The sequence below is a fragment of the Gastrolobium bilobum genome, unplaced genomic scaffold, assembly GCF_033153095.1.
Source record: "Gastrolobium bilobum isolate Gb01-03AN ecotype WA unplaced genomic scaffold, APGP_CSIRO_Gbil_v1 utg6879, whole genome shotgun sequence".
NCBI classification, from domain to species: domain Eukaryota; kingdom Viridiplantae; phylum Streptophyta; class Magnoliopsida; order Fabales; family Fabaceae; genus Gastrolobium; species Gastrolobium bilobum.
In genome coordinates, this window is record NW_026898846.1 from 62236 (window position 1) to 74560 (window position 12325).

General features: G+C 37.5%; 1 protein-coding gene across 1 annotated transcript in view; it reads right to left on the reverse strand.

Annotated features, from left to right (window-relative positions):
- LOC133284698 (uncharacterized) overlaps positions 1-12325 on the reverse strand; it is a 69183-nt gene that overhangs the window by 13008 nt on the left and 43850 nt on the right. Inside the window, exon 7 of the mRNA XM_061481775.1 lies at positions 8203-8269. Coding sequence (XP_061337759.1) covers positions 8203-8269 — 67 coding nt within the window. The remainder of the gene's footprint in view (positions 1-8202; positions 8270-12325) is intronic.

Consider the following 12325-nt stretch of genomic DNA (forward strand, 5'->3'; position numbering starts at 1 on the left):
ATAGTAATTCGCCATTATTTGCAGTGAACTTCACAGTTAGAATCATCAACTTATGATATCCTCTCATTTTTATTTTATTTTTTATGTCAAGAATTCCAATGGAGTACCTGGTACTAAAAAACTTTTAAGAATATGAAAGCTTTCCTTTGGCCAGAGGTTGGGATAACACCGTAGTGGGGAAATGGTTACGGTGATTTCTTTAGTGCCTAACTGCTTCTAACATAAAAGGTGATTAAGAACTAAATAAGTATGATGTTCATAATAATGGGGGATGCTTAGATTAGAAACGCAACCACGTTTGTAAATTTCTGGATGTTCATTTCTTAGCTAAATCCCTTCCTTTATTTTTCTTGTTTGATGAGATCATGAGATATAAATTGGGTATGGCCTTTGCATTTGTCCCATGAAAGGATTTGTAGCAGTCTGCCCGATTTGGCATTTCTAATGCCTCTACACATACTTCTTTATACGTAACATCATGCTCACTTTAAAGGAGAAAAAACTTAAAATATCTTATTGATTCTCCAGAGTACATATGCAAAGGAATACAAATATTATAGATATTTTCCATATTTACAACACTCCCCCTCAAGGTGAGGAATGAATATTTATCATTCTCAGCTTGCTAGTAAGTTCTTGAAATCTGTCGGTGTAAAGTCCCTTGGTCAAGACATCCGCTAGTTGACAACCAGAAGGAATATATGCAGTAGTGTCCAGTTTTCTATCTTGTTTCTCTTTGAAGAAGTGGCGGCGATCTCATAATGTTTTGTTCAGTTGTGTTGAACTGGGTTGTGTGCTATACAAATGGCTAAGTTATTCTCAATGAGTAACTTTATAAGTCCTTCACATCTTACATTGAGATCATCTAAAATGATTTTCAGCCATAGCAATTCACAAATACCTTGGGTCATTGCTCGAAATTCTGCCTTTGCACGCGACCTGGAAACCACATTTTGCTTCTCGCTTCTCATGTTACTAAGTTTCCATAAAGAAACATAAAGTAGATCATCGATCAATCTCAAACACAGCATAATCAGCGTCACTATAAACTTCTACAGATAAATTTTCCCTTCTCCGGAATAACAATTCTCTGTCAGTAGTGGACTTAAGGTACTGGAGAATCTTGCCTACTGTGTGCATGAGTTTTTCCCTTAGGTCATGCATGAATTGACTACCAATGAAAATTGCATAAACTAGACCAGGTTTAGTATAAGCAAGATATATCAATCTTCCCACCAATCGTTGGCATTGACCTTTGTCAACTGAAGGACTATACTCTTCATTCCCCAGTTTATGATTCTCCTCAATAAGAGTATTGGACGGTTTATACCCAAACTTTCCCACTTCTTTAAGGAGACCAAGGACATATTTTCCCTCACAAATAAAAATGTCTTCCTTTCAGTGACCTACTTCTATCCCAAGAAAATATCTCAGCTTCTCAAGATATTTAACAAATTTAGAAGTCAATTTCTCTTGTAGGGAGAATTTTTCAACTATAACATCCCTTTTGATAATAATGCCATCAACATAAAGAAAGAAAATAGTGAACTTACCTCCTTGGAAGTGTTTAAAGAAAAGTGTGTGATCTCTTTGACTATGCTTGTATCCTAATAACACATTAACCATGGCAAGTCTTCCAAACCAAACACATGGAAAATGCTTCAACCATACAGGGCTATCTTTAACCTACGCACTTTATTTTCTCCATTTGTCAAGTCAAATCCCAGTGGGATCTCCATATAAATCTCATTCTCTAACTCACCATTAAGAAAGACATTTTTCACATTAAATTGGTTCAAGTTTCAATAAAGAGAGCAGCAAGGGACAATCGAACTCTCGCAATGTTCATTTTGGCAAACTAATACGATATTATGACCACCCTAAGGGCAATTTAGGGAAAACAATATGGCTGAATCAGCAAAACAGAATGGAAGCATGGGAAAGCAAGTTAGTTACGGAGGAATTGGTTAAATATACAGGAGGGGGTGCTTGTAGAGGGGACCTGGAATCATAGTAATGATTGGGCCTTTTTGGGATTGGGAGAGAGTGAGACCTCTAGAATTGTCTCACACTAACTTTTATTTCTTTCTGCTTTGTTACGTTTCTGTTCATTGTATTTCCTTTGTCACCGTAATAGTCTCTGTTTACTGTCATTGTAATTGTTCTAGTTAAATATATGGAAAATCTGATGATTTAGGCCAAGGATTTGTGTTCTCTGTTATTAGTTCTGGTTTAGTTATCGAAAGTCCTTGTTAATTGGTATCAGAGCTATCCGATTTGGGTAGCTTTGAAGGATATCGATCATTTAAAAAAAAAAAAAATGAAGAATCAATTTCATAGAGGGAAATCCCTGTATTTTGTGGTGAAGAAGATGTATATGAATGGTTAAATTGGATAGTGGTATTTTCGCAAGAATGGTAAACCGGAAGTTATGTGGCTGTCAGCAGTGAGAAGAGCCTTGCGGGAAGAAGCTTAGGATTGGTATTTTTGGTGGAAGCTTCAGACAACGAAATTTACATGGTCGCAGTTCCGAATGGATGTAATCCAACAATTTAAAAATTGCAGAAGAGAAGAGAAAAAAATCATGGAGGATTTTTTAGCAGGACAAGAAGAAGGGAAAGCTATGAAATTGCAAAAGAAAGAAGCTCCGGAAAAGGTTGTAGCGTTGCTACAGCCGCCGATGAAGGTAACCCAACCACCACCGTTACCGGAGTAGTCAGATGCCAGCCTTCATAACGAGGAAGGAGGAATTTCGCGGAGCAGTTACATGCGGATGAGGCAGCAAGAAGAGCAAACAAACTCCAGTGAGGTGATTGTGGCTAGAGATGAAAACCATTATCTCCGTTTCGCCAGGGAGGAGGATGAGCAAGAACAGAGCATAAGGACAAAGGTCGTTAAAGATTTCAAGAAGGCGGGGGAGGCTATAACTCAGGTGAAGACAGCAGGTTGGCCATCTCCTTCAGTGGAAGTAGAGTTGCCAGTTTCCGCACGGGGAAAGGAGACCAGTATTGTTTCATTTGACGGCGACGAGAAGGAAGATGAAAGAGGAAGATCATTTCGACAAGGAGACGATCATGAATGGGTAAAGAGAGCAAGGGTGCTCACATGGCCACCACCACCACCTACGCTTGTGGTTGACCCAGCACCCTTGCCAAAGCCACCGGACAAGCACCACCGTGAGAGAAAAGAGTTGTTGCAGCCTTGTTGTGTACAGAGTAGGGTGCAAACATGTGAACAACCAACAAAGAAGAGAGACACAATTAGGTCAAATTTGGAATTGGGCCAATTTCTAAACCCGGCCCAATTAAAATGTTGTATGTTTCAGCCCAATTCAATGGTGATTGCTTATATTTTTCTGTTTTGTGGGACAATTGGGCTTGTGAGCCCGTGAATTTGTTTGAGTTAGGTGAGCCCAAAAAATATGAGCAACATCTAAACAAGCTGAACTTGGATGCCCAGGAACAAAGAATCGTGAGCGAGCCTGTTGGGTTAGTCATGGACTCATTGGTTCATTTTTCTTCTAAATTGCAAACCCTCTTCTTCTTGGTTTTTGATGGGGATGACTGCGGAGGAGGCCACGAAGCGCAATGCAGCACTTATTTCAGGTTTGGCACTGCTGCCATCTCCGTTCCATGGTGGCATGAGACACTGTTGAGGAACATTTATGGTGATATATCTTACTTGAATGCACTGCAACTTGGGTTGAAGCGTATTTCTTCTTTTGGAAGAGTTTTTATAAGAGACAATGCCTCTATCATGGACGCTATTTCTTTTGCAATTCATTTATGGTCTAACAAGGTTGCACAAGCAATATTCTTTTGGGGTTCTTTGGGTGCATTTATGAGCTATGAAAAGCATGTTTCAGACGACCTCATGATGCATCAGTTTGTTGAAAAGTCTCATATAGGTGCTATTTTGGTAAGATATCTTCAATTTGACATAATGGGCACTGTTATAATATATACTTTCTTGGTGTTACATGATGATGGACAATGGGATCCCGGTGGAGGTTATATAGCCGCATGTATTAGCTAGCCATTACAATTCAAGCAATGGGATCCGGAAAAAATGATCATCACCTTGAGAACAAGGTAATTGTTACGGGGGGAGTATTGATACGATACTATGACCACCCTAAGGGCAATTTAGGGAAAACAATATGGTTGACTCAGCAAAACAGAATGGAAGCATGGAAAAGCAAGTTAGTTACGGAGGAATTGGTTAAATATACAGGGGGGGTGCTTGTACGAGGGTCTAGAATCATAGTATTGATTGGGCCCTTTTGGGATTGGGAGAGAGTGAGACCTCTAGAATTGTCTCATACTATCTTTTATTTCTTTGTGCTTTGTTACGTTTCTGTTCATTGTATTTCCTTTGTCACCGTAATAGTCTCTGTTTATTGTCATTGTAATTGTTTTGGTTGAATATATGGAAAATCTGATGATTCAGGCCAAGGATTTGTGTTCTCTGTTATTAGTTCTGGTTTATTTATCCGAAAGTCCTTATGACAAACATCTCCTCATAACCAATGTTATAAGTCTGCGTGTGACCCTTGACTACTAATCAAGCCTTATACTTGTCAAGAGTACCATATGAATTATATTTCAAAGTATAAACCAATTTGCAACCCACTGTTTTGGCCTATCAACAACTTCGCATGTTCTATTTTTCTCCAAAGCATTCATCGCGTCATGCACGACTTGAATCCAATTCCCATCTTTTAGTGCTTCGTGCACAGATGTCAGGATTAAAATGGAATCAAGTGCTGAAATAAAACTTTTATGCTACACAAAAAGTTTCTTAGACGAGAAAAAATGAGAGATAGTTGTTGGGTACAAAACTCTTTCCCTTTCCTTAAGGCTAAATCATCAGGATTTATAATATCAAGTTCAGAAACAAAAAAAGTTATGCATTTAGTACTTACCAGTGGTTCAGGCAATTGCAATTGCTGATAGGGCAGCGTAAGTTGTTTCTTCCTCTTATATAATAATTCGAGTGTCCTAGCATTCTATAAATTAGTTGTACATTGTTAAGGGTAGGCATGTCAGATGAAGTATTAGATAAACTACCAGCCTCGTAAGCTAAGTCTTCCTGCTCATTATCATGTAGTGTAGTAATTAAGGTAGATTCAATATAGTCTAACTCAAAAAGTTTGGGCAAAGGTAAGTGGGACTCGGACTTGAAGAAAATGAACGAAGCTACTGAACTTGTCTCTCACTAAAGCTAAGGACAAGTGAAGAATGACTCATTCATTAAAGGTGACATCCATGGAGACAAACAAAACTTGCAACTCGAAGAATGATATCATTTGTACCTCTTCTTGTTTGGAGCATATCCTAGGAAGATACACTTCAGAGCTCGAGAATCCAATTTACTACGATGTTATTAATGAACATGGATGAATGCAACACACCAAAAGACGCGAGACTGAAGACTCTGCATAATATGGATAGATTGAAAGTGAGAGTAGTCATCACAACTTCTTCCCAATAAGAGTTGGGAACAAATGTATGAAAAAGTAATGCTCTAGCCTCTTCAAGTAAGTAATGGCTTTCCCTCTTAGCAACCCCATTTTGTTGAGGGGTATCTACATAAATGAGCTCATTAATCATGCCATGGTCTTAAATAAATTGTGAAAGTCGCTGGTTGATGTATTCATTACCATCATCAATCCATAGTCCTTTAATACTTTTTTTCAAACTGGGTCTCAACCAACTGGATGAATAACTATGGCATGTTTGACTTGTCCTTCATTAGGAAAATCCAAGTTACCTGGTTGCAATTATCAATGAAAGAAACAAATCACTTAGCACCTAACATACAATATACTTTAGATGTCCCCAAAAATGTACGGTGGTGTTTTGCAATTTCATAGACATTACAATGAAGTAATTCAACTAACACATGCTTGAATAGGGTCAGAAACAAAGTTTTGAGAAGACTAAAAGGTGTATACCCCAAACGCTTGCGATGAAGCCAAATCATAGACTCTGAAGTGTATTGGTTATGAGCCATCGGCAACTTTTCTCGAGCACTACTTGCAACTTTTTCTTGAAGGAGATAGTACAACCTACCCTATTCCTTAGCAACTCCAATCGTCCTTCCCATGGTGAGATCCTGAAAGACACAATGAATAGCAAATAATGTTACGGTACAATTCAAATCTGGGGTAAGTTTGTGATTGGAGAGAAGATTATGAGAGAGTTTGGGAACATGAAGAACATTTTGTAGATATAAGGAGGATTGAACTTTAATGACACAAGAACTTAGTGATACATAGGATCCATCAGCAACAATTATAGTACAAATACTAGTGATGGGCTGATAAAAGAGAAAGGTAATTAGGTTGACAAATCATATGATTAGTTTCAACAGAGACAACAATCCATAACCTTTCAAAATCAGTGCCAAAAGCTAGAAAAGATTGAGTATATATGTCTTTACTAGTCATAGCACAAGAGAAAGAGTCAGAAGTCTAACTAAAGATATCCATAAGGATTGACAAACGAGAGTGCTAACTTGCTTGAGTTATAGAAAGTCCCCAAGTAACAATAAAAATGTCAAATTTAAGCAAAGGAGGTCTAGGTTAGCCTAAAAGATCCAAATTTTATAACGAGAATAAAGACCTATAACCCAAATAGTGTTAAATCAAGGAGGTGAGGGAAAATTTGGACTTACGATGACTAGGAGACAATAATCGTGGCGGTTGGAAGGCAAACGGCGATGCCACACACCACCACACGTCCATGACAGAGGCGATGCATGAGTTTCATGCGCAAAGAGTGGGCATGTGTGGAGGCACTTGTGGGCTCCATTCTAGTTGGGCTTCTGGTGAATGGTCGCTTTGGATAGTGTGACGTCGTCTATAGGTCGCCAAATATGAAAATTCACCACAATAGTGGCCGAACAGAATCTGAAAATGCGACTGAAGCTTGAATGGGGATTAGAGGTGTGTGGGTATTCTTTCAGGCGTGAAACTGTTGTAGATTAGTAGACTGGGAGATTATGAGATCAAAGGTGGTCTACTCGGTCAAATAAGTCGCCGGAAATTTTTTTCGATGACAGCCTATGGCAGCATGGTGACCAAAGATCAATCGAAAAAGAGTTCTCTCTTAAGGTGGCAGCTGCGGAAGTAAGACATGCTCCCAGGTCGAGAGCTTATATTTTGACTTAAAGAAGAAAAAACTTAAAATATTTTATGGATTCTCAAGAGTGGATGTGTAGAGGATTACGATATATATAGAGAAACTAATGGTTCTAAAGGAAGAAGCTCAATTCCTTAAAAATAAGGAAACACTAATCTAATTAATAAAAGAAACAAATATTACAAATATTTTCCATATTTATAGCATGCTCCTTTTGATAGTTTGAAGAACTTCTCTAACAAAGAACTTTGTTGGTGAGGCCAACGTCGTGTCTTAGCAAGCCCAATGTAGGTCGAAGTCATATCGAATCCTGGTGCTTGAGCTTGTATGGGTAAATAAAAAGAGTTGCACCCTAACTAATAGCTATAACTTTTGACCTAGTAGTAAGCACTCGATCCAACACTTTCATTTGCCATTACTTCATATACTTCAAGATTTTCTTAGTATTTTTTAAATTACTTGTTGAATTTCAAAGCAAGAGCAATTTTCCAATTGCTAATTCATTTTGCAAATCAAAGGTTTCTAATGTCAAAGCTGATACTCAAATAACTTATATTGATAATTGTTAGAAATTTGGAAAATGCATAAGACATCATTACCTAACATGTGTAGGTGCTATAGAACTTTGAGGATATAAAATTAAAAGATTTTGCATTATTCTTTTGCTATAACCACTTCGAATTATGTCTAACACACCCAGAACAATTGAAGGAACTTTTATTTACTCAATTAACGAACTTTAACATAAATACAAGGACAAAGTCTTGCAAATGTACATGAACTGACAAGTACCACCATAAAGAATCCAAATGAACAATTCTTGCGAAAAGCAAAAGGTGATATAGAATGAATCTTTAAGGTTGTAGTGAATAATATTTTTGAAAGATTAATTACAGATATTCAGGAAGCTTATTAGAAAAAAATTAAAATTTAAACTGTTATGTTTCTTTTATATATTGACAGCAATAGACATAAATCATCATTAATACTAATTCCTTGAAGCGCATATATCCCATCCACTGATTGAAAAAGTAGCTGAATCAAAGCATGAACTTACCTCAAAGATATAAGTACATATTCCCATTGCAGGGCTAGCCAGTATACCAAATGAAAAGACAGTCAACCTGTAGTAAAAAGAAATTCATAGAACTAAGATAGAGACATTAAGAGCCAGTTTAGCCAAAAAGCTTGTTTTTAGCTTAGAAACTACTTTCAAGCTAAAACTAAAAATAAGAGCTCAAAGAATAAATCTAAAGCTGTTTGGACGTCAGCATACATAAAACGCTAATTTCTCAAACCATAAAAGCAAACCATCAATGGAATGTCTCCACCACTTTAGTTTTTGGTCAGTTAAATCTTTTATGAGGTTAAAAAAAAAAAAAATTACGACTTTGCTTTATTTTTAAAAATGGATTAAGATCGATAAGGGAACCTAGTTCAGATAATCATTGGTGGCGGTGGCAGCAGCAGAGCAGGAGAAAGTTGGTCCGGCAACCAAGCCACTTGGGTGATGGAATACAAATATCGATTCCAGAACAACAAAGGTGAAGCAGAATCTCTTGACGGCACTCCACTTTCCATCGGCTGAGCTCTTCATTGAAGCGCTTGATTGCAGCATGAAGCTCGGCACCATGGGCAGTCCGTCACACAAATTCTTGAAGGTGATCTCGAGGGTGTTCTTGCTACAAATTGATTCCATGTGCTTGTGATCCTTGAGCCGGTCAAGGCCATCGGCGAAGGGCTTGATGAGATGAGCCGGCGACATTGGGTCACTAACACCACTGTTGAGGAGGGCATTCTACTCAAGGGACAAAGGGCATTTATGTCGTTTCTCCATGCATTCGAGTGAGTGAAAATGTGTTGTTATTTATATTGTTATGTTAGATGTCGCAGAAGAAAAGAGAAGCCAAAATCTAGAAGCTCCTCCCAGTAACTTCTTATGCGAAACTCTTTACATGATTTTTCTTCAATTAGACCCTTGTAGTTTCACATAGAATTAACTCCACCTTTCATATTTCGTATCATCCTCCAATACCATGAAAAAATATGTATACAACAAGAAAGAAACTATTGTTATATAGATCCTAAGAGCCGGTTTGGCACATCTTCTTTTTAAACCAAAAGCTACTTTTAAGCTGAAGTTAAAAAATAAAAAAAAAAGGAGCTTAAAAAGTAAATATAAAATTTTCATGATATTTTTAGGGTTTTGAAGAGGAGACCTGGAAAGGACAGACACATTAAAACAGATGAACAGTTGGTATCCGACACACGTTCAACGATTTCTGACACTTTGACTAATGTGACACATTTTTGACAGAGTCCGTTACGGTCAAATGGCATTTTTTGTAAATAAAATCACAAGTTTTCAAAAATTAATATTTATATAATAAAAAATTAAAATAAAAGATTAAATTACAAATAACCCCTAAAAACTCAAATTAAACAGTGCAAAAGAAAAATTACATCAATTCAAAAAATAGAAAAAACACTTTCTCTTCCTTCGCTCTAAATCATATACCTAAATTTATTCAAATCAAACAACACCCAAATAATTCACTCACCAAGCAGCCTTCTTCAGTTCTTCCCATGGTACTACAATTCTTCTTTAGTCTTCCTTTGCATCCAAATTTATTTTCTTTGATTTCTTTTTTTTGTTTAAATTGATGGATGTAATCAGTTGATTCATTTTTTTTTTAAGTTATTACATATGAAATGTAATATACACTATATATATAAAAAAATGTTATATAATATTAAAACTTGCCCCATGTGTCAAAATCTAAATTTTTTTAGAATTTACGTGTTGAGTGTCATATCACATGTTGCCTGTCAGTGCTTCATAAGAGGGGACATGGAATAATTTGTCATAAGGGAACAGAATAAATAAAATAAAGGTAAAACTATAAAATAAAATGACAACTGCAAAAAGTTGGCATACATCTTAAAAAAGAAAAAAGGGTAAGGCCAAGGTTCATGGGCTAGAACCAATAGGAGGTCCAATAATGCAAGAGGATCCAGTTGTTGGTTCACAACAGAATGGTTAGAAGGAGGGTTCAGCTGATCCACAATAGAATGGTGAGAAGGAGGGTTCAACAAATACACATATGAATGGGCGGAAATTTATTGCTTAGAGGAGAGAGAAGATGACTAATGGGTTGTTGGGATATGGGATATATAGTGTGTAAGGGTGGGGGCGTTTTCCATGGAGAATTTTATGTAAAGGTGGGTTGGGGAATTGGAGGAGCCGGTATCAATTCTCTGGGTAGTCAATGTCTATATTTTCATTCCTCTATAGGTCGTGTCAGCCATTTGAATCTATTCTCTTTTTTTATGAATTGGTGATGGTAAGGAGCTCTGTCTCTTATTTTTTCAATTCTCTTATTTTTTCAATTAATAAAATAATGTCTCGATTTGAATTCCATCATTTTGGTAATTCCATCATTTTCAAATAAATTGTGTCAACCGCCTGACCCTTGGAGCTTTGGATGGTACAAACGAGGATGGAGAGAATGATGGATTCTGTGAAAAGGTCAACCTAGTTTGAAGGGAGGATAAATGAGACGACTGAGACTATGAGGCAACTACAAGAAATGATGTTGTCTTAGTTAGATAGAGTGGAGGACAACAAGAGGATAGAGACAAAAACAGAGGACTTAGGACAAGAGGAATTAATATAGAAAAGGATGAAATCAGGAGGTTAGAGGTATCCTTTTTTGCAAGGTGTGATCCATATGGATGTATATACCGTGCTAAGAGGTATTTCAAGGTCAATCGAATTCCCCCGAAGGAGCAGGTCGAAGCTGCATCAATATGCATGGAGGGGAGGGCTGGGCTGTAAACGGGTTCCAATGGTGGGTGTCCATGAACCCAGCAATCACTTAAGGGCAGTTTCGTGCAGCACTCTTGCAATGATTCCATACTTCCACATCTAGAAATCCACACGTTGATGTGTTTACGCCAACTAGTTATTGTCTCTAAGTTCAGAGAAAATTTTAAAATTTTGATTTTTCTAAATGGGTTAAAGGAAGAAATATGAATTGAGGTAAGGTTGCACACAACAGAAACTATGGAGAAAATAATGTCCCTAGCACAGAAGATTGAGGAGGAGATCATGTTAGGGAGGACGAATGGTGGTATGGGTCGTAATAGATCTGGGTTGAGTGGATCGGGTCATCATTGATGACCCGCGATGACAACTCGATCGGTAAATCAAACGGGTTCAACGAGAGGAGAGGTTGGCGACGGTGTGGGCCAACACCAACGTTTTGGGCCCAAGAACTTTCAGTGAGGGCCAATGGCATAGGGGGAGTCTCGCCTAACTAGTCCAAACCAAAGAGTTGTTGACCCTGGGAGTGGATTAAAGCACAATGCGATTAAAAGGGAGATTGAAGTGCATCTGTATAGGGTGTAGCTTCAGAAGTGGTGGTGATCGATTTCGGTGACTATCATCGAAAGAAATGGCCAACAAGAGGCGAATGGAATCTTTGTTTTCATTGTGACACCCCTTACTCTACCAATCACATGCAAGAACCCTAACTTTCATGTAATGTCAATGGGGGTGGGAGATGCTGACGAGCTTTTGGACAAAGAGGCCATGGCACATGAGTTGGAAAGGGAGAAGTTATCCATGAGATTGAGCATACACATCGTGGTACGGAAGACGTTGTTAACAACACCTTTATCCTAAACTAGTTAGGGTCGGTAGCAAATAAACCCAAATGAAAAGCACAAAAGTATTGAGAAAAAAAGATAACAAATATAATATAAATATAAATAGAAAAATAAATTAAAATAAAATGAAAATAAAGATTCATAATAAGGCAAAAAAAGAATAAGAAAGTAAAAATAAAAAAAGTTAAATTAAATAAAGAAAAAAGAGAATAAATAAATAAATAAGAGAAGTTGAGAGAAAGGACAAAATAAAAGGGGAGGTGGTGATCGATTTCGGTGACTATCATCGAAAGAAATGGCCAACGAGAGGCGAATGGAATCTTTGTTTTCATTGTGACACCCCTTACTCTACCAATCACATGCAAGAACCCTAACTTTCATGTAATGTCAATGGGGGTGGGAGATGATGACGAGCTTTTGGACGAAGAGGCCATGGCACATGAGTTGGAAGGGGAGAAGTTATCCATGAGATTGAGCATACACATCGTGGTACGAAAGACGTTGTTAAC